At 36.1% G+C, this 24,565-nt stretch overlaps 1 protein-coding gene across 1 annotated transcript in view; it reads right to left on the bottom strand.

The window, feature by feature from the left end:
* Positions 1–483: 483 nt before the first annotated feature.
* Positions 484–24,565, bottom strand: part of RpL18 (ribosomal protein L18) — an 80,214-nt gene continuing 56,132 nt past the window's right edge. The window contains exons 5-7 of the mRNA XM_090411026.1: positions 24,210–24,333; positions 5,650–5,719; positions 484–623 (exon numbers count right to left, since the gene is read on the bottom strand). Coding sequence (XP_090267152.1) covers positions 548–623; positions 5,650–5,719; positions 24,210–24,333 — 270 coding nt within the window. The 3' untranslated portion in view covers positions 484–547. The remainder of the gene's footprint in view (positions 624–5,649; positions 5,720–24,209; positions 24,334–24,565) is intronic.

Raw genomic sequence — 24,565 nt, forward strand, 5'->3', positions numbered from 1 at the left:
ATCTGAATCCCATATATCAAATGACTTCTGGTACAGCTCCACATAATTGTACCTTCACATCAATTATCAGAATGGCAAACTGCCTTCCTGCTGTGTCAAATAACACTTAGATCAAAGCATATGCTTGCTATTTTCATGTTTACCATGTGCATTTTGTGGATCTTCACTTTCTACATTACTGTAGTTTAAATCTCATACTATTTTTGGCTCCATTGTAAATAAATAATAATAAATCATGGGAAGTAACTAAATATTACTGATTAAAATAAATTTTAACGAGCAATTTTAATTTATTCATCAGTTAGTTTTAGCAGTTGATGACACTTCCACTAAGTTATTATATTTTAATCAACAATTGTCTTGGATATTTCATTTGAGACAAAAAGAACGTACCATTACAAAACATTTTTTCCATTTACCAACAAACCGAGATGACATATTCATCTCACCTGATTCAGCAATAAACACAAAGCAAACCAAGAATCACACTGTAGTCAGTGATTTATTGGAAGTTCTATTTAATGATTACATCAGACATAGTAAGTAATCACACTTTAAATGCACGGCTCTTCCTTCTTCCTCTGGCCCTTTCAAACTTTCTGCCTTTAGAACGTACATATGGTCTAGAAAAAAATTAACTTTTTATAAGTAAAAAAATAACTAAAAATATATGAAATTTAGAAAATTATTGGAACAGATTTTCAACTTTAGCATGATATAAAATAACATACTTAGTACTCATTTTGCTACATAGTGAGTAAATATAAATTAATCTATACTTGTATTTCCAGCCTACTTTCAATACAGTGATCTTCGTGATCTGATATAATCTAAAATCACAATTTTAAAAATTATGCTAACCTCTAATGGATTACTTTTTTTTTTTTTTTTTTTTTTGAAACAGAAAATTTTTACCTTGGATAAAGAAACAGTGACTTTGGGGAACTAATCAAACAAATTAAACAAAATTTCACTTCAACTGACGAGCTTCTGAATGAGATTTAAATTGAGTTTCCTATTAGGCATTCTCAAAGAAAGTGGAGTTACCCAAAAAAGGAATTCAAGTCATTTCTTGTATATTCTGAAATAATGTGTACAAATAAGAATCACTCTGGCTGGAAGGATTTTTGCTAGAATCTAGTATTAATAGTGGGCCTTACTAAAATTTCTCAAGCCATCTTTTTTTTTGTTTGTTTGAATCAGACCATTTCAAGTATCAGAATCAGGCAGCAATTATTTTAATGATACAATTCATATTATAATAGAGGAAAGTATAGCAAAATACGCACTTGACATTCTTGAATACTAATGTTAAGTTCCTTTCTATACCTTCATTTTTAATGATTCTGCCACTGATGTCATTTGTTTACTACACAAATTTTTCTCAGAACCCTCATTATCTGTGTTATCCAGTCTTTGATCAAGTGTTTTATTTCTAAATCAACTCTAAAATTCATAACTTAAAACTGGTTTGAATACTGCCTTGTATACTGATACTTAGGTGTTTTGGCTACACTTTCATTCCATAAATTTATTCACCTGGCTACCCACCATACCAGCTTTGCTTATTCTGTTGTCTATTTGTAGGTTTAATTTGTCATCTTCACTAAAAACCATACCTAAACAGCTGAAATATTTTACTTATTCTATAGGCTCTCCATTCAGAATGCAGCTGAAGTTTTCTACCTTCCTGCAAAATTTGTTACAGCTGTTATTCAATTTAATTATAGAATCCTGGAGACTCACTAAATGCATTTAGGAATACATCATCTGCATAAAGCAAACAGCTAAGTTTGATATCTCTAATTATAATATTAAGTTTGATGCCACTTTCTTTCATAATGTGATCAGTATAGACAATGAATAATAGTGGAGATAATGTGCATCCTCGTTTTACACCTGATATTACATCAAACCATTTCCTTCAATTCTAATTGCTGACTTACAACTTAAATATAGACTATGCATTGCCCTGTATAATGTTCCATTTACCTCCTAACCGTAGTGTTTTGAATCCCCCCCCCCCCCCGGGCACCTTGATGTATGCCTTTTCCAAATCTAATTACAACAAAACTTAAATATAGATCTTTGTTATATTCCCATGATTTCCCAACTATTTGTTGTAAAGTGAAAATCTGATCCCGACAGCCTCTATTTGATCTGAATCCAGCTTGTTTTTTGCCAAGCTTCGCTTCCACAATCCTTCTCAAGAATACCTTACCAGAAACACTCAGCAGAGAAATACCTCTGTAATTCTCACATTCAGTTTTATTTCCCTCTCTTTATATGGCACCATGAGAACTCTACTCCAATCATCTGGAATTTGCCCCTCTGCCTTCTGAACTACAGAGCCACCACTGTAAGACTTTTATACCTGCACACTTGAGCATTTTTGGAGGAATATCTAATCATGCCTTTCCATATTTCAGGCTTTTGACGGCTTTTTCTACTTGAAGTATGGATATGCATTCCTGACTGCATACCTGGTCAGCCTGGGCTTCTTCAACAACCTCAAGAATATCTTGCTGCCTTCTACCACTATAATTTCAATATAATTTTACTTTCTTAGATTCATTATCATTAGCTTTAAAAACAATTATCTTGAATTTGCATCTATGAGCCCACATTATATGGCTGAGTAAAGTGATCAAATTTCAAAAACATTATTCATGGCCAGCCTGACTTACCGAGTGGTTAGCATATCTGCTCTGCAGATGAAAGGCTGTGGGTTCGAATCCCCCCGTGAGCATGGATGTTTGCAATTGTCTTTGAAAATACCAATGGCGGTCGGCAGAGTTGTAGAGCGGGTGCCCTCCCTCAATGAGTCTTTTGGACTCCCTGAAGGTGTCTAATAATAATAATAATCATAATAATTGTTTCTCAAGGCAATGATCACTGTGAATCTAGAAATTCTATATAAGTAGAAAAGCAGAAGAACTCTAAAGAGAATGAGGGTGGGATATTAGATATCAGGTAGTAAAGAACCTAGGTTTCCCGATCAGCTAGTGAAAAATCCCACAGCCACGTATTTTGCCAGTTTGTGACTGGAGGGAGACCAAATGCTATGGCTGCACAGGGAACTGTTGAAGCCACATATGGGCAGGAGGCCGACTCCCTTCTGTGTGGGTGGTGTGTTTTCAAGTCTGTCACTTCTCACTGCATGCCCCACTTCCTTTTAATTTCTTCCCCATGAAACACAATGAACTACAACCAAAAGAAATGCATTTTTACTGCAGATCTCAAAAACTCTCCCACAAAACAGTTCAAAAAGAACCCATAAAAAAACATCAAAAATCCCACCAAAAACAAATGATGTCACCTAAACCTGAACTACTGTTCCTTTCAGAACCTCAACCAGCATCCTCAACAGCCAATATATACATCAACTCCCTGAACTACACATTACCCATCTCACGAATGCACAAGTGCCACCCTTGTGCATTCGTGAGAGCTGACAAATCCTCGAATTCACATTGTTTGATCTGCTTTGGCTCAAAATTTCTCTACTAAATCAACCTGCCCTTTTCATATGCTCACTTTATCAATTTTCTCTCTCTAAAGCTCAACTTTTTACGGTCTAAGTATTCCAATAGTGAGGTCATCCTTCTTAGGGACTTCAATATCCACAACTCATATTGGCTCCCCTTCTTCAGTTTCACCACTCAAGCAGGCAGGGATGTTGAGGTATTCACCATTAGTAAAGACCTATCTCAGACTCAATTTTCCCATTACAATGGCAGACAACCTCCTCCAACTTGCCAACACACTTGACCTCTTCCTAACAAGCTTCCCTTCCAGGTATGCTGTGGTTATTATTTGTCCTGCTGGAAACTTAGACCACAACCTCATACAAGTCTCTTTTGCTGCTGCAGAACAACCTACACCCCACCAGTTCAGTCTCTAGTGCTTTGGCACTACAATGGTACCAAACTGGGAGGACCTCTGTGACTCATTAAAAAAAAAAGGTTTACAACAATAGCTAAGGATCAAAACCCCAAACTTGCCCCTGGCACAAATGGCAGTTGCTCCTTCTGGTCCCTTGCCAAGGTAATTGGGCACAACTTCTGCCCACCAGGTCACCACCAATCTCAACAATCCAGATGGTACTGTAGTCACCTCACCAAAAGACAAGATCAACTTGCACCATTCTTCTCTTCCAATTCCTGCATTGATGATCCAGTCAAAGTTCCTTCCACTACTCCACAAACAATGGCTCCAGAGGTAACACCCATCCTGTATTCGCTCTTCAGTCTATCCTATTCAACTAGGATCTTATCTGACATGGAAACAGATCCGCATCCAGCCCATCCCAAAGAAAGGTGATAAAAGTCAACCATCAAACTACTGTTCAATTGTTTTCACTTCTGTTCTCTCAAAAATTATGGAGAAGGTTATCAAAAACCAACTCTTGAACCACCTAGAGACATACTAATTAGTGACCAGTTCACCTATGGCCTGAGTACCACCTAATGGACTCAGGCCATGGAGAAATTCAGAGAAACTCACAAGGTTGCCCTCAACATCCCAAAGGCATTTGATCAGGTTTGGCACAGGAGCCTACTCAGCCATCATATGGTCTGCCTTCCTCACTCTGCAACTGGATCACCAATTTTTCTCACCGATCACTCACTATGTCATGGTGGATAGTTTCCTCTCCTCAGATTTCCCCACCAATGCAGGAGTACTCCAGGGTTCTGTTCTTCACACACTCTCCTCCACTTGTATATAAACAACCTGCTCTCACAAACTTCCAATATTATTTATAGCTTTGTTGACAACAGTACACTCCATTCCTCCTTTTCATTTAACAAACCTGTTAGTGCTCAAATATTAGAATCCTAAAGATCTACTATGATCAGGAACCTGAACTCAGTTCTCCTAGCTACATCCCACTGTGGCAAGGAGAACCTTGTAAATTTCAATCATCAAAACACAGTTCTGTCTGATCTCTTGCAAAGAAGAGCTCCCACTTACCACATTCAGCAATACTGAGATAGGCAAACACAATCAGATTTCTCTTCTTGGACTGATTTGCACCCCCGATCTCTCCTGGTACAAACATATTTCAACTATGGTTTCTGCAGCTGCCAAAAAACTTTGGCACTTTTTTCACACAAGGCACTACGTCATGCCTGCTAACTCTATACAAAGGCCAAATCCTCTCTAAGATTGCTCAATTCATCCAGAAGAGGCAATCTGGCTAATTAATGATCCCTCTCTCACAGACATTCAGTTTCTGACTGAATGTCTGTGTTTCAGATTATGTCTCTTCTGCAGATACTTTCGTGGACAGTGATCTGCTGAATTGGCAACTATTATTCTTCCACTCTCCTCCAAAATCATTAAAATAATCCGCTGCTAACCAACACCCTTTTTACAGTCCACCTTAAAACTCACCAAAGCAACTTCACTGTATCCCCCACTCTGCCTTTCCCAAAGACTACAACCTTTAGCTGTTCAAGCTGAGGGCTGTAGTCTTTAGAGCTGACCTATAGCACACTAGTGTTGTGTGTGGGCAAGAGGAATCGAAGAAAGGAGAAGCCTGTTCACATTTTGCTCGAACAGCTGAGGGTTGTAGTCTTTAGGTTATATATAATACCAAGTTTCTTTTCCTTAGGCACATTATCACTGATTAATTAAAACACTTACTTGGTATGACTGTGGGGAACACCTGGAGCTGGTCCAAAATGTTTGCATGCTTCCCTGGCCTTTCTAGGACCTAGACAAAGACAATAAACACAAGTCTATGATATATGGCATTGCACTATATATTTACTATACTTTGTGGGTGAGACTCACATAAAATATAAAATCTCCAGCCTTAAATTGGGACAACTCATATATAGAAGCTAATGGCATGTCTGTAAGGATATGTGCTTTGCATTACAGGATACTATGACAAGAGATATGAAGTCATTAGCTTCTATATATGAGTTGCCCCAGTTCTGAAAATACTTTCGACGCAAACTTTGAACAAAGCCTTTTCATCAGTTATTCAGCTGTATACTTAGGAGTTTTAAATAAACTGTTACCTAGTTGTAATAGCATCACACATATTTGGATAGTTCTGCAGCTTTTTCAGTAGCATGCTTACACTTGAATAAAGGATTAAACCAAGTATATAATTTCTTGGTATCTTTAATTTATATGATAAAAAGAATATGCTCTAACTGCTGAGAAAAATTGATTACAAAGTTTAATGGGAGGAATGTGACTCTTTAAAAAAATAAAATAAAACAACACTTTGGGTGTTATTGTAAAAAAAATGACTGCTGAAGAAACTTTCAGACATCAGTCATAGATTCAAATATAAACAATTGGTTTAATCCTTTATCCAAGTGTAAACAAACAAAGTTTGTGCTTGAAATATTTTCAGGATTGGGGCAACTCGTATATAGAAGCCAAAAAACTTTGGCACTTTTTTCACACAAGGCACTACTTCACATCTGCTAACTCTATACAAAGGCACGTCCGTAAAGATATGTGCTTTGTATTATGGGATACTACGACAAGAGATGTGAAGTCATTAGCTTCTATAATCCTCTCTAAGATTGCTCAATTCATCCAGAAGAGGCAAAATGAGGGTTTAGTCTGAAAAGTTGTTCCTTGTTGGAAATATAATAATACTAGTGTAGTTCGCCCACCGTTTGTAGATCACTCCTTGGCATTTTGCCAAGAATAGTCGATTCATGCTGAAGGGGAGAAAGAAATGAAGGATGTACGAATTGGTCGCCAACATGCGAAATCAAGTGCTTTCTTGTCTGCTGCTGCACTAGCTTGATTTTTGTTGTTGCTTTTTTGCATTATTTTATTTAATTATTAATTTGTATGATGGATCCACTACAGTCAACAAGTTCTGTTGTTAAACATTTCAGTAGCTCTTGCAAAAGAATATTGAATAATGTGCTGACATTCTGAAAAAAAGAATCGTCTCCTTATTCCCCTTTCCCAAGTCATAAAACGTGCAAGTGCAGTTGTGGGCATATCGGGGTCGACTGTTAAAAGAATTCGTAGGGAATCAAAAGGTGAAGGTAAGCCAAAATTTAAATCTCCTAAAAAAAAGCATCAGAGAAAGAAAACCATCGAAAACGTAGCTTTGAATGATTTTGATGTAGACGTTATAAGAACTATTCACGAATTTTACGTGGTCGAGAAAAGAGTGCCAACTATTCAGAAATTGATTCCTGTGCTTAAATAAAAAATTAATTCTCCTTGAAAACAAGAAACTTAAAGGAAACTACTTCATGAAATCGGATTTTGTTTCAAAAAGTCCCAGAATAAAAGGAAACTTATCATGGAGCGAAGTGACATTGTTTTATCTAGAAGGCAGTATTTGAGAGCAATAAGACATTTCAGGGAGGAGAAAAGACCGGTTGTGTATCTAGATGAAACTTGGATTGATAGTAATTTAACTTATGGAAAATGTTGGCAGTCTAAAGAAGAATGTGGAGTGCTACAAACTGGAAATGCCTTGCGGTGCATAATAATTTTGTGTGCGGGTGGAGAAATGGGTTTTTTTTACCGAATTCAAACTTACTATACAAAGCCAATTACCATAGGCAAATGAATTCTCTCGATCTTCGAAAAGTGGGCAGAAGAAAAATTGATTCCAAACCTTCCTAAAAATGCTGTTGTTATAATTGATAATGCTTTATATCACTCTATTCGATTAAATAAAGTTCCAAATTGGCCTAATAAGAAGTAAGTTCTTATGGATTGGCTCTCTGCAAATAACATTTCTCATTCCCCAGATAGGCGAAAAATTGAATTGCTTAATTTGGTCAAAAGAAACTCGTCCACAACTAAACTATTTAAATTCGACACGATGCTCAAAGAGCATGAATTTCTAGCTTTGAGGCTACCACCATATCATTGCGATATTAATGCTATTGAGTATGTTTGGGCAGAAGTGAAAAGTTTCATTCTCCATCGCAATGTAACTGGAGATATTGACATGTCGAAACTTTTTAAGCCTTCAGAACAGGCGATTGAAAGTATTACAGTTCAAAACTGGGGAAAATATTGCTCTCATGTCACCTCATTGGAAAATATGTATTGGGACAGAGATTGAATTATCAAAGAATTATCGAACCCTTGGTGATCAGTTTAAGTGAAAGTGATTCAGATGAGACTGAAGATTAAAAGGATTTGATAATGATATTTTTTCCAACATTTTTTTTGCATGGGTTTGTTAAGAGTCACAACAAGTCATAAATAATTAATCGGTTTAGGACATTAAAGTGTCTCAGTTCTCTCAACTATAAGTTTAGAATATCTAAGTTCATTTGAAAAAATTTCTGATTTTCTATAATTATTTTTATTTTATAGAAAACTTTCTTAAAAATAAACTTAGTTAAATTTTTATTTTATGCTATACCTTTTTTAATTTTGTTAATACTCTACGTACATTTTTCCAACCGTTACACAACAAAATAGTTACACTTTAAAAACTACAATGTTCGTAAAAGAAAAGCTAACTTTTCCGACCTGTAATAATAAACAAACACATCCCAGAAGACAGATTGATTACCCTATTATCGGAACGGATTCTCCTTTTTCTGACAAGCGCAGAAGTTTCGAGGGATCTCTAATCGGTGAGCGAACTGTAAGTACCTGTTAGATTTTTGCTCAGGACATATACTAGTTATTACTAACACCATATTCAAATTGTGGAAGGGAAGCTTTGTGAAGAACAAGCTGGATTTCAGCCAAATAGATGTTGTCATGATCAGATTTTTGCTTTAAGACAAACAGTTGAGAAATAATGAAAATAACAAGAACCTGTATTTAAGTTTCATAATATTGAAAAGTTATGACAAGATGCCAAGAGGAAAGCTCTTCAAAACACTACAGTTACATGATGTAAATGGGACATTATTATTGAGCAATACATAGTCTCTATTTGATCCATAAGCCAGCGGTTAGAATTGGAGGTATGCAAAGATGATTCGATGTTAAATCAGGTGTGCAATAAGAGTGCACATTATCACCACCGTTATTCATTATCTATATGAATCACATTATGAAGGCAAGTGATAATAAACCTGCTGCCAAAACTTGTGATGTTAATCTCAGCTCTCTCATGCAGCTGATGTTATACTTCTAAAGAAATCCAATACAAGTCTGCAAGATTCACTAACTGTTGCAATAAATTTGATATGAAAATCAGTAATAAGACAAAGAAAGTAGGCAGAAACATCAACTGTATCCTGAATGGAGAACCTACAGAACAAGGCACAAAACTTATCAAACAGGTACTGATGATCTCCTAGCGAGATTGATTTGAAAGACAACAGGAAATAATATTTAGAAAAGAATCTTCTAAAAACTTTGTACTAAGTAATGGGGAATACCAGACTTCAGTGTTTGGAATCTTATTTAATATTTTCATAAATGCTTCAGCTTCAAATTCCAGAAGTAGTTAGGGAGAAGGAAATCTCTTAATGTGTTTCTTGAAGAGTTGAAAGTTGCAAACAGTACAGAGAAGACTGTCCCAAAGGACAGAGATATATAGAATGAAGAAAGAGGATGAGAAGTTAGTTTTGAGCTGAACTGTACATTGATCAGAAATAGTGTGCATGATAGAGGAAAAGTGATGAGTAGTTCAGTAGAGTAGCATCCATGGAAATACTTACAGAAGAGATAATGCAGAGAAAGATTTCTGGTGTGCCATCTCAAATGTGAAAATGTTTTTAAGCTGGGCAGATTTAATAGTGTTAGTTGAGCATAAGAGAAGTAACATTTATAAATAAATAAATATCAAGTTTTTTGGAGGATGAATAGACTAGCGACATGACGAGTTAATGCCAGGATAGGCCAAATGTGAAACAGCAACACCCAAGAGGAGAAAACTGATCTTAGATGGAGAGTGGAATGTCATCAAATATGGAGGAGAGAACAACGTATATTTTCTTCCAGGAAATAAGACAGGATTGTGTTTTGGTTGTATTAAAATTCAAATGATCAATTTCATACCACTTAAGAATATCTAGAAGATTACTGTTTAAGGCATGGGCCTTAGAAAATTTTGTTGAAGCTTGAGTCATCGATGTACAGAAGGAAGAATGTAGGCGAAAGCACACAGCTGGGGCACTCCAGCATTTATGGTAAAATGAAAGGAAAAGTAGCTATATGCAATACCCAACAAACAAACAACCAGAGATAAAGCTGGCAATCTGCTCAAAGGGTCAGATGAAAGGAAACCATACAACAAGCATGGAAAGAAACACATGATGCCAGACTTGATCAAATTCCTTTGAAATATCAAGAGCAATCACATGAGATTCTCGAAATAATTTCAAAACCTGCATCCAAAGGTGAATAGGTATCTAGGTAATGAAGAAGCTGGTACCATCACTTTCGAGAGTATTGAGGTGAAGACAATAAGACAATAACCTGATGGTTGCCTTATCTTCCTTTTTAGGAGCAGGCTGAATAAAAATTTGCTTCCATGCTGTTTGATAGATGTCAAGTCAGTATGACAGCTTGCAAAGGTAGTGCAGTCTGGGTGGTTAACAGTGGAGCACAAACTCTTAGCATAAAACAGAAGGAATACCACCCAGGGCCAAGGGACTTATTAGTATCAAAGAATGGCGTTGATACTAATTTCAGTAGTAATCTGGTTGCACTTAACAGGAAGGATTACATAAGGATTACAAATGATGGTCTTCTGCAACAGATTATTGAAGCAGGGAAAATTTATGCAACTTCAAGAATTAGTTATTTAGCTAATTTTCTCTCAATCAGATTTTTAAGGTGAGCTACCATGGCAATGTCCTCATCATGCTAAACCCTTTCATGGCTGTGCTCTGTATTGCTGGAGACTGTGATTACATTGCTTTATATTCTATACACATCATTTCTTTCTTTGTAACTCCTTGATGATGCTAAAATCCTTTCCTTGAGGTTTCTTATGCCACACCACTGCTCTAAGCTGGCTTCTGAAGTAGTCCCTTGGTTGAAAAGAACCTTGTTCAAATGCCATCTACTATGAGAGGAACTTATATTAGAGCTTTACAATTAAGAGCAAGTTAGCCAGTTTGATATAGAGGTGGGTCGTTTTTATCTTTTTTTGGAAATTAAGACATTTTCATCCCTCAAAACAGACATCAGATTACCTACCTGTGATTATTCTTGAATGCTCATGTGAAGCTGATTTATAATATCCTAACGTTTTAATATGATTCTGCCATTTGGGATATCTGTTTACTCCCTTGTCCAGTCTTTATTCAGTTGAACACTGTCTTTTATACAACTAGTTCAGTGTTTTCATTTCAGATACATTCAGCTGAATAAATAAGAAATCTTGTAGGACTTTACTCAGGAGCATATTACATTACATGAATAAAGTCAAGAACCAAATTTATTGTGTTTTTTGATTTTAGTTTTAACTTTCCGAAATAATATGAATCATACAGATGAAGAATAATATTGAAGACAGTGTACATCCATGTTCTGCATCTAATTTTACCAACATCCTCCTGTACATCTTACTAACTGATACAGTATCAATACAGACTAGATATTACTCTGCTAATGTTACATTTACACCATTTAGTTGCAGCATTCTGAATGGCTTTTCTGTTGGTATTTTATCATGTCTTTTTCATATCTACGTAGCTTAAATCTTGTTCTTCCCAAGTTTCGTTCTCAATTTACCACAATCTCAAGCAATGCTTCCTCTCATTTTTTATTTTTAAAGTAGTGCTGACCTCCTATTGCTTTGCATAGAAAATTTTTACACAACGTAATGACACCATGGCAACAATTCAATGTGTGTGTGCACATGCATGTGGAATATTTCAGTTACTGCACATCAAAGCATCTGTGCAGCTTAGAAGCATTGGTTACAAGTATATACCTGCATAAATCTCATCTGCAACACTTAAGAAATTCCTTTACTAATTCACACATCCCCTTTATTTCTCTTTTTTTTTTTTTTACATAACTCAACTTTTTAAATTATGCAGTACAACCAATGTAAATTTTTACACACACACACTTGAGTGGGATGCTTAAGGTTTAACGCTGTATAACTGGGAGGAAACCACCATGTGGCATTTTATGGAATGTGGGGAACTGACCTGGGCTTCTAACCTAATGTCCAGTCCTCACCTTATCATGGTACACCCTGTTAGGTATCTACCTAGATACTGAATGAATGAGGATGGGTTGGAAATTTGGGATTTGGCAAACCAACTGTATCCTTATTGGCTTGAACTGTAATGTAAAATTATTTCTCAGGGAACCAGGGTGACAGTGAATAATCAGCTACTGCAATCCCAGACCACATCCCAATAACATCAGAAGAGTTCAAGATTGGCACTGTCAATATAAAAAACATCAAAAGAAAGGGAACTAGCAGAAGAATTGGACAAGTACCAGATATTGACATAATTAGGTGTGACTGAAACAAAGAAGACAAAAACAGGTGTCTTTTTAAGCAACAAATACAAAATATTACATTCAGATAATAATAATCAGGGAAAAGGAGTGACAGCCAGGGTATTCAACACTCAATATAAAGATAATCTATTTCAATAACAGGCAGTATTTTCAATGAAGGGGAACAGGACAACAAAGATTTATTTGTGTCTAGGGTCCCACACAAGGTTCTACAAAGAAAGAAGCAGAGAAATTTTTGAGGCATTAGAGAAGGCAGTTAACACAATGAAAAAGGGAATGTTGGTTCCTGGAGATTTAAACAGCAAAGGAAATTATTATCATAAAGCCCCAAGGAGATCTATAATAAATTTAGTTTAATCCTTTATCCAAGTGTAAGCAAACAAAGTTTGCACCTGAAATTATCTTCAGGACTGGGGTAAGGTAGTGCAACACTATGCAACTCTGAGCAAAGGTGGACCAAGTTCTCACCACTCCTTGTCTCAGTATCTCCCATAATGCAAAGCACATCTCCTTGCAGACACGTATACTACTATGCATTAAGGGAAGGGCCACTACCCAGACCGGTTTCAACCTTCATTGAGGTCTCATCAGTGGGAGGCAGACCCAAACATGGAGATACTAACGCAGAAGCAATAGGAGAGGTCATGTTTACCTATACAAGTTGCCAACAGGTATACCACCTTATTATTGAATTACTCTGGATTTAGAGAAAGATGTTGAAGTTTATTTTGCACTTGGTTAGACTATAATAAATTTAGTTTAATCCTTTATCCAAGTGTAAGCAAACAAAGTTTTTGGAATACTTGGGTTCGAAGTTATGAGTATTTTGTGTGTCTTTATAACATATTTTATTGGGGCTGTTGCCGCTAGAAGGATTCGTAGTGTGTAGTGTTCGTGAAAGCTCCGGATAAGATAAGTATTATTTTCAGTTATCGTTGATAAATTTATTTAATATTGCGTAGTTTTGTTTGCCTTGCGTCTCTTAGTGCATCTTTTTGTATGTTTTTGGTGTGTTATAATTTATAATTTGATAAAATACGCTGCAAGTAAGTATGGCTCCAGTACGAAGGAAAATGGCGACCAGTAATGATGGTTCGCCATCTTTATCAAAGAACGGTAGTATAAAAGAGATGATTCAGTGTACTAGCTGCGAAATATATGCTTTGCGGAGTGGGGTCGGAGTGTGGTTAGATGATAATAAAGGAGTGAATGTGTGTAGAAAATGTAGGGAGAATGAGAAATTGAAGAGTATTTCGGATCTTGAGTGTGATATTTTTGTCAAACTTCAGAATGAAGAAAATAGGGATATGACAAGAAACGGCGAGGTTGTACCAGAGAATTGTGAGAGTGTGAATGATAGTATTAATGGTTTTACTGAGAATAAAAAAGATGAGATAGACGCAATGAGTGAGATCGCGTTGTTGAATGGTGCGTTACAAAGGGAAAAACAGCAGCTAGAGCGTATGAACAAAAGTCGACTGAATGAACCAGCCTATAATAAAAAGTATGACAGGAAAAATAGACATATGAGTGTGAACATGAATAAAATAAAGGATAGAGTGCTGTATGGAGACTCATTAGTACAAGATGTGATAGTAGAGGATGTGACAAAATCGTACCAACCTGGTGCGACCATAAAGGATGTAACTGAGTCTATTAGAGAGCAAAAGGAAAGGGTGAAAGAAATAATTGTTGTGACAGGTACGAATGATCTGAAAGGAGACAAAATGGAAATGATAGAAGACATGAATGAATTGTTTGAGGTAACAAAAGAAAAGAGAGAGAGAGTTAGAATGATTAGCCTTTGCCACGGTATGACAGTGAAATGTTTAAAAGGAGGGCCATAATTGTGAATGACTTTATGCGTGGGTTATGTATGACGAGTGGTGTGAAATTTGTGGATGTGTGGAGTGAGTTCGATGGGCGAAAGGATCTATATAAGATGGCTGGCTTGCATTTGAATGGTTACAGTGTAAGAAGACTTGAGAAAGTGTTGCTGAATGTGCAAATTCAGGGAAATTAGATTAAGGGGGGGGGGGGAGTAGATATACAGCCCTTAGGGAGGCAGTTGAATGTAAGAATGAATATAATATGCCGCGGCAAATAAGGACAACAAATCAGAGTGGGATAGTTAATATAAGGCATCAAAGTAGGGTTGGGGCTAATGGAGGTCTTAAATTCATGTACACTAATGCTAGGAGTATTTGGAACAAGAAGGAAGAGTTTTTGGCCATGGTTGGCACTTCCAGACCACAGTTATTGGTATTAGTGAAACATGGCTGACTGTAGATGATATAGCTAGTGGGATTGAATGTGATGGGTATAGTGTGTTCAGGAATGACAGGGAAAATAAAATGGGGGGGGGGGGAAGGAGTATTGTTGATGATAGCTGATGAGCTGCAGCCAAGGAGAATAGAAGTTGAATTGCAGGATAGAGAAAAGAGCACATTTGACGCCATTTGGTGTGAGATTGTGGCTACCAGAACTAAATATACAATTGGGTGCTGCTATAGACCAGGTGATGGAAAAGATGGTGGTGGTGACAGTATGCACAAGCAAATAGAAGAAATGAGTGGAAGGAGGGTGATTATTATGGGAGATTTCAACTATGGTCGCATTGATTGGGGTGAGGAGAGAAAACACGGGAGGAAGGAATTGGATTTTATGCGGTTATTAAGGGATAACTATCTGCGACAGCATGTAATGGAAAATACTAGGGGTAAGAGAGTGCTTGACCTAGTAATTACATCTGAGGATTTGGCTGTAACAAATATGACCACATTGCCACCAATCGGTGAGAGTGATCATAAGGTCTTGACTTGGGAGGTGGCTAAAGGTGTAGAATTTTCAATTAAGACAGGGTACATGTGGAATTATCGGGCTGGAAAGTATGACAAGCTTAGGAGTTTGATTGGTTCAGTGCCATGGCATGTACAACTGCAAGGACTAGAAGTCGATAGTGCATGGGAGGCAGTTAAAAAGTATTTGCATGAAGCAATGGCTGACTGTATACCTAGAGTCCGAATAATAAATCAACTAGGGGTTAAATGGATGAATAACACCATTAAGCTTGAGCTTCAAAAAAAGAAACAACTATGGAGGGAATTTAAGGAGAAAGGTGACTGGCAGGCACACGAACGGTATAAAGTGCAGGCCAGAAGGGTAACGAGTGTGGTAAGAAAAGCAAAAAAGATTATGAAAGAACATTGGCCATGCAGGCTAAAAAGAATCCTAAACAGTTTTTTAGATATGTAGCAAGTAAAAGGAAAAATGTACATGGCAGAATGATTTTAAAGAATGCCGATGGTAAGGAGGTAACTGAATCAGTTGATATAGTTGAGTTACTGAGTGAGCACTTTGCAAGAATATATCATCCAGGTGGTGACATTGCAGAAACGAATGTACCAGTAGATTATACTGGAATTGTGGTGAATGAAGTGGAGGTGAGTAGTCTATTACAGAACCTCAATGTCAATACATCTACGGTATTGGATGGTATACCAGCTCGTGTTGTATGAGAAGCAGCTAAAGAATTGTCAGTACCCTTGACCATTTTGTTTAATTTGAGTCTTGGGTCCGGGTTAGTCCCGAGGGGGTGGAAAGAGGGGAAAATAGTTCCACTGCAGGAAAACTGAAGGGCGGACAGAGGAACATGGTGTGAGAAAGGTTGATGCTCCAAGAGAATGTGAATGTAGACAAAAAGGGAAGAGAATGACCTGGGATGTGGGGAAAGAGTTCGACTTGAATCAGGTCCTAGGAAGAGCAAGGAGAAAAAGAAATGGCTCAAGGACAGTATGGAGAAGTTATCTAATAAGTGGTATCACAAACTTACTATAGATCCAGGAATGAGCTCTTATGTTTGTACATGAATGCTAGACATATCAGAAACAGGAGAAATTAAATGGTTGCATTGATTGAGTTTGTTCACCCAAAAATTGTTGGAATAAGTGAGGATGACATCCTGACAGAAATAGAGATAGAAGGGTATGATGCATTTTGTGAAGATAGGGTAAAAAGGGAAGTGGATGGCTATTAATGATAGAAAAAAGAGTTCTTTTTTCTATCATCAATATAAGGTAGAGATGCTGGGGGGGGGGGAGTGGTAATGGCTTTGAGGCAGTATGGCATGGGATATAGGTGAATAAATGAAATACATTGCTGGATGTTACTACAGACCTGATAATGTGGAGAGTAGTGACCAAGACATGTAATATAAGCAAATGGGAAAAGGGCGATTATGGGTGATTTTAATTATGGCAACATAGACTGGGATGATGAGATAGTAAATGGAAGTAAAAAAAAATTAGTTTTTGATGGACACCTACCTTGGGCATTATGTGCCTGAGGTAGGTGCACAAGGATTGAGGGTCTTGGATTCAATTATCTCATCAGAGGATGTTATAAATGAGGTGTCAAATCTCCCTCTAGTTGGTGAGAGTGGCCATGACATGATTACCGAGTTGCCAGCCATGTGAGGACGTTACAAGGCTGGTGATTGAGCAATTCAGGAGGTGGTATCACAAGTGCTCATTCATTCCATGCTACAGCTTGCAGCTGTAACATGGAATGAGCACTTGGGTGAAAAGGATATCAATGTGCTGTTTGAATGCTATTTAAAACCATGTAGTAGAAGCAATCTCTAAATGTATTCCAAGGGTCAGAAGGTTAAATAAGGTATATCTGAAATGGATGAATGAAGAGATTAAGTATGCAATTCAGAGAAAAAAAGCCATTATGGAAGCAACATAAGAGGAGTGGTAATAATCAATTCCGTGAGGAATAGAAAGAACAGCAAGGAGGTGACTCAGTTGGTAAGAGTAACAAAAGTTCAGTATGAGCAGGAGTTAGCTAATACCCCCCCCCCCCAAATCCTAGGGAGTTCTTTTAATAGCCAGCAAAACTAAGAATGATTACAGTATGATTGCACTTATTGGAGAAAATAGTATAAGAACAACTGCTGTGGAGGATATAATTGAGACATTCACTGAGCAATTCAAGGTCTTTCATCCTTGTGAATGTGATATCATGGAGAGTTTGAGACCTCCTCCTCATCATCATCCACTGATTGTGAGTGAGCAAGAGGTATATGGGGAATTAAGCAAACTTGATATTAATATAGCTGTGGGACTGGATCACCCCATATTTTGAAGGAATGTACCAGGGAGTTGATATTTGCCTTGACATATTTGTTTAACATGAGTCTTACATTGGGTCAAGTTCTAATGGAGTGGAAGAAAGGCAAGATTGTACCGCTTCATAAAGCAGGTAACAGAATTCATGCATTTGAATTATAGGCCAATCTGTGTGTAAGTTTTTGTGTGTTGGAGAGGCTGATGAGAACCAGGATCCAGAATTGAGTCCACAACAGTGATATTATCTTTAATGGACAGCATAAATTTGCTAAAGGGAGGTCATTTTTTAGTAATCTACTTATTATAATCAGGTGACAGCAGCGTTGGTGGGGAGAAATGGATACACAGAAGTAAACTTGGCAAAGGCTTTTGTTAGATTACCACATGACAAGTTGATTTAGTCACCTGGTTTTCAAAAGGACAAAGAGGTGCTGGAGAGGATCCAGAGACAATTGGCCAAAATAGTTTCTGATCTCAATGTCAATCTTGCTTGCCTCTTACCGTTAACGGCACTGTTTTTCAACATCATTATTTCCCATTTTATCGTTAATTTCACTCTGTTTTTGAACGTTGTATAAACTATCACCTGTTTTATTGTCAATCAAATTTTTTCCACGCACACTCTCGATACAATCTCACAATCTTCAACTGCTGTGTCAATTATGTCATGTTCCACTATTCATATTTAAACAAGCCTCATGTCCATCAGAGTATTGCATTTTCCACATATCCACACTCGTCCTTTTTTCTCATCCAGCCTCTCTACATAAATATCTGCAACATCTTCCCATACACACATATTACATTCGAGGCAACGTACCATTTGTGAGAAATACATAACATCTAAGACCTACACAATGACTTGCCTTTCACCCCCTCATGTTGTATCAGTGTGCTAACACAATGAATTTATGATAATATTGCCTAAGAAATTTATCCAAACATTGCATTCCACATTCATATATCTCACAGAAACAATCAATCTACAATATCGGCAAGCATTTCAATATAAAATTTACTTATCTGGCTGCAGTGCACATGACAACCAATGTTTAACTCATACAACATAGCATTTGTGAAGTCTTATCAATTGTTATTGTTGATAGTGATGTTTTCATACTGCTCAATGACACAAGAGTATACAGAGGATTTGAAACAGGAAGTGATCACCTTGGAGATTCAGAGGCAAACTCTGAAGAAAATATTACTTTTGTTTTGTTTATAATCATCTTCAAACCAATTTGACTTGTTTTGACTTACTCAACTGTCAATTTCACATGAGCTAATTATCCTCATTTTATTTCCAGGTCTTCAGTATCTTTGGCCAAGAGAACTACATCAGCAAAACATAGATATGTTAGAATAATCCATTAATTTCAATTCCTCCATTCTTCCAATTCAATGTATGAAAATCTCCTCAAAGGCAGATTAAAGAGTTTGAGAAATATTATACCTGTTACAAAATATTGTAACCAAAAAAAACCTGGATTTTTAAAATCTGGCATGATTCTGCAAGATTCCGCATCCAAATAAAAAAAAAAATAATAATAATAAAATAAGGCAATTGTTATGAGAACAGACAGGAATAGTGAAAACATCAAATGCATTCTGAATAGAAGACCTACAGAACAAGTAAAACATTCAGTTATGCAGGAATAATATTTAACGAAGATAACTAAATAAATATGGAAATAGAGAATTAGTACAGTCAACTAAATAAATCTGTGATGGAATAAGAGACTTCTTATGGTGCCATCGCCTATTGAAGGTCAGTGACCATCTTGGCGAACAATGTTCTTGCATTGATCTGAGCAGTTTTACTCTGCTCTTCTTGTCCACATCTTGGTGTCGAACCAAGATATTCTTTTTCTTCCTCTAACTTCTTTGCCATCAATTCTTCCTACTAAAATGGTTTGTAGAAGCTGATATTTGCCATTTCTCATGATGTGACCAAGGTATGTTTTTTGTTTCTTTATTGTTTGTATGAGATTTTTAGCTTTGCCAATGGATTTTAAGAAATCTTTGCTACTTATTTTTTCTGTCCATGGTATCTTTAACATTTGTCTATATAGCCACATCACAAAGGTTTCAATTTTCTTGATTGCTTTCACCTTCAATGTCCAAGCATTCAGCACCTGACTTCTATGTTTATTGCAGAATAATGTTCTCATTTTCATGAAAGGCTGCTGTGCAACTTTCAATCCTCGTCTTTATATCTATTTCAGGATCCCATCTTTCATTAACCCAGCAACCAAGATATTTATGCCTCGACACTTGATCGATAGTTTTCTTAATGAGTGTCAGTTTCATTGATGAGACTAGATGTTTGCTGATGACCATGTATTTCATCTTGTTGATATTTATTCCCATTCTTTGGCTTTATTTGTATATTCTGTCAATGAGTTTTTGGAGATCTGTGATGTTATCTGTAATTAGTACAGTGTCATCTGCATATCATAGGTTGGTAACAATCTTTCCATTTATTGTAATTCCCTCTGGACATTATTCTAATGCCTTTTTAAAGATGACCTCTGAATATATGTTGAACAAGAGTGGTGAGAGCACACACATCCTTGTCTCACTCCTCTTTTGATGTTAATATCATTAGTGATACTGTTGTCTAATTAAATGTTAACTAATTGATTCCAATACACATTTCTTATTAGTCATATATCTTTTTCGTCTAGCCTTATTTGTTGAAGGACTTTTATTAAGTTAGTGTCTTACTTTGCTGAATGCTTTTGCAAAATCTATGAAACAGAAAGCCAAACTACGTTTAATCAGTTTCTTCACTCCTTCTATAGATGCAATTCTGAATTACTTTCAAAAATATAAAATTTTAATGCTTGGCTCATTAAACTAATAAGTTTAAGAAGTTGCCACAAGATTTCACTTTGAGATAGTGATAAATGCAGATTTGAGTCACTTTCATATATCATATTGAACAGTTTTTCAAGTTTTATGTTATCTGGTTCTATTAATTTTAAATATTCTGTTTGCACACCATCTGGTCCACTAGCTTTTCCTGATCTTACAACATTCTCTATTTCACATTTCAGAATTGCTGGTCCTTGAATGTTATCTTTTATATTTATGGACTTCTGTATAGTATCATTAAAGAGTACTGATATTTATTTTATCCAAATCTGTGTTTTATTCTTTTCTTTTAGAACTATTTTTCCACTTTCATCTCTTAAGAGACACTACTCGTTTTTTTCCTGAATTTTCCAGAAATTTTATTGATTTTCTTATACAGATTTAAATAGTCGTGTTTCTTCTGATGCAGTTCAATCTCAGTACATAAAATTTTCATCCAATTTTCCTTTGCTTATTTCATTTTCTTCTTGATGATGTTGTGTGTGTATATTTGGCTAGATCTTTGTTTTTGTACATTTTTCCTGTATCAATAACAGAAAGAATCTCATTTTCCATCCATTCCTGTTGTTTTACATTATTCACATAATCTCCTTCTTCAATACCTGTTGTTATGATGGCATTCTCTAAGCTATTCCAAAGAGATTCCACTCTTTCACTTTCTTCAATGTTAATCTATTGTAATAGCAGATTAAGTTGTGCCTTGGCTTTTTTTAATCTAAGATGTATTTCCACAACTATGGGATTGTGGTCTGAGATAATGCTCCAGGATAAGTCTTTGTACTGTTTATATTACTGTGGAATCTTTTATTTATCAATTGCAAAATCTTTTATTTAACAATTGCAAACACCTGGGTTTAAACCAGGTGTTTGCAATTGTTAATCTTCTTCCTGACAGAACTGGACAAGGCAATCACCTTGTTCATATCTGGTGCCTAAGCCATGCTCTCCAACAATCCCCCCCACTTTAGCATTAGTCACCCATCATTATGTTCATCTCGTGGGCCTTTGTTAGGTTTTTAATCTCTTTTAATTGTTCATAAAACTCTAAAAGCAGTAGTTTCCCCATTTGCTTTCTGCTCTGCAGTATTACAGATGTACACAATACAATCATATTGTCATCTGCAAATCTCTGACCACAATCTTTTCCATCATCATTGGCTTCAACCTTGTGTCAATACTGAACTTCTTCATTTTTGTCAGCTCTGGATGCATAAGCTTGAATATTTATATTAACAAGTTTCTCTTAAGTTGTAATAGCATTATCCTTTCAGAAAATGGGATCCAATTTATTACTGATTTACCAATTTCTTCATCTACTATTACAGCTACACCATGTCAATGTTTGTTCTCATCATTTCCAGAGTAACACATTGTCATATTATCTTGTCAACACTTTCCAGATCCTGGCCATCTTGTCTCGCAAATTCCCCAAATCCAGATACCCAGTCTCTTCATCTCTCTTGTGCCATTTCTTAATTTACACTTAGCTTCATATAGTTCTGACATTCCAAGTTGCAATTATAAAAATGGACCCATTTTGAGCCCACAGATTCTTCGCACCCATCCCATTTAAGGGACTCCAGGAACTCGGGGCCAATTATAAGAGTTTGCTCGCCATGATGTTTGTTCTGGATATAAGACAGAGCAGTAGTTTCTCTATTTGCTTTCTGCTCCACAGTATTACAAATGTATACAATACAATCATATTACCATTTGCAAATCTCTGATCACAATCTTTTCCATCATCATCATTAGCTTCAACCTTGTGTCAATACTGACAATGCTGCTTCTCATTGAGGGCAATGGCCTCAGCAAGTGCTTATTTAATGGCAGCACTACCTGCCACGTTGCCAAGTTGTCATTGGGCTTTGTGAGGTTTTAAGTGAGATAGAGTTTGCCACTTCTGCTCAACCACTGTTGGTCCACGGCTGCTGATTTGCCAGATTGCTCTGCTTATATCACAGCTAGCCTCCATTTCTGAAGGCCTTTCCCCGATCTGCCACCTGGAGACACATCTGGTAATAGTAGTAGTCAGCTCAACATAGAATAAGAGACAAATTTGTCGAAACCTTAAATTCACTGTACACAAGCGAGTGTTCGATTTTAACTTAAAAGCTCTAAGAAATAAAATTCTTAAAATTCTTTAATCAAAGACTGAAGCCCACAAACATGCCAAGCTCTGAATGAGAAACATTAGTAAAATGAGTGTTTTTCCAGAATGGCAAGATAAAGACCCAGAGGAATACCAAAATTAAGGTGAACTGATGCAGTAAGAAGTGGCTTAGATGACTGAAGTATAATATCCTGCATACCTTCTACATATACCCCTCAGGAATTTGATGATGTCCAAAATTTTTACAGGCATTCGCTGTTTGGTGTTACAGTTTTCTCATACTACCTTGTACATAAAAGTGATATTTCTTTCAAGTGGTTACATTTTTTCAATTATATTTTAACAAAATTTTCTTTTCTGATAAAAATAAGTGAAAGTATAGCTACCTCAAAAATGCAAGATGAAAACTAGCAGTTTTCACCTGGCATTTCAATTCCCCACCCCCAAAATACAATATTTTTATGCATGTCTTTTTTTTTTTTTTTTTTTTTCGCCCCCTATCAAATTAAAGTCTGCAGATATTTTCTCACTGTTTTGACCATCTGAATGCCAAAAATAATTATAAAAAGTGTTTCCTAACTACCCAAATTTGTAATGAGAAATTCTGGAAAAGGAGAACACAACTTAAAGTACTGCAAACATTATAAATTAGCAATTTTGGAACTTCCAGTTATCATGCTGGAAGCACCAACATTATCAATACAACCACCAAAATCTCAGATGAACATAAAAAATATATAAATTTTCGTGATAAGTAAAAAGATTCACATTCTGTTTTCTGTAAAGAAAATCATCCGAGTGGCAACGCTAAGCATTTCCAGAAATAATTTCTAACTAGATTTAGGAGTAATCAATAAACAAATCTGTTTAAGACATGCTACCTGCAAAATGTAAGAATCCAGTGCTTCATATTCATGTTTTGGTGACTGACTAGACACACTATAGCTGGTAGGGCATCAGTAAGTTATCTGAAACATTAGTCATTTGAAGCAAAAATGACATGAAAAAGATTCAGAGGACCAAAAAAAATATTTAGATCAGAAACCTAAGCACCATTTAGAGAACTGACAAATAATAAATCAATTTAAAAGAAAGATGATCAGAAACTGGCAATAAAATACTTTATTAGGCTGTCATACATATTTATACAAAATGTACTCATGAAATTAGGCTTATTTCCAAAAATCTTGTCCTGTCTCACTTATATAACCAGTAACCTGTTAAAACTTATTAAAAAAAAAAAAAAAAGAGTAAGGATGGGGTGCTTTTAACTATTTTCATAGTTTGCTGTCTGCCTAATGCAAGTGTTATTCCCTTCTACCTCCACACAAGACTGGTTAAATCCCCTTCAAAGGAAAAGCTCATATAAATAAATGTCCCTTTCCTAGATAACGTCATGAACCCTGGTCTTTAAAAACAGTACTCTATTTTATACGGCAAAAAATTATACATAACTTAAAAAATATTAATGAATGCATTTATCAGTAATGAAAATAATTTGATATATCATTAAAGATAGAAAAGCATGATATCTGTATGTATGCCAACTCTTTTCTTCTTAATTACTGTAATCATTAGTGTATGAGGCACCAAAAGTCTTGGAGGAGTAATAACCATAATTAACTGATACAACAGATATAGCACATCACATTAAGCTATATGAATAAACAAAAAAAACCAACCTTGTATGAGTACAGTGCCTTTACCCTTTGGAGACTGAAGAGCCAATTGATCAAATGTTATGATTTCACCTCCAGCTTTCAGAATTCGTGCCCGGGCCCGTTCAGTAACACGAAGAGCACATACCTAAGGATGATAATTATACTTTTAATTCATTTTAAGTAATCAAGGAAAAACAAAAATTTAAAAGTATGTATCCAGTTGATAACTTCACTATATTAGCTCTTATTTGATTCAGCCAAAATTTGTTAATGTGCTATGTGGAATTCATATTTATGAATTTGGGGACACAAAACACACGTGTTGAAAAGATTCTTTTACTGATAAATAATAAAATAATAACTTTACGTTTCGACTC

Source organism: Typopeltis vanoorti, chromosome 21 (assembly GCF_054136105.1).
Source record: "Typopeltis vanoorti isolate ZY-2024b chromosome 21, IOZ_Tvanoo_1.0, whole genome shotgun sequence".
NCBI classification, from domain to species: domain Eukaryota; kingdom Metazoa; phylum Arthropoda; class Arachnida; order Uropygi; family Thelyphonidae; genus Typopeltis; species Typopeltis vanoorti.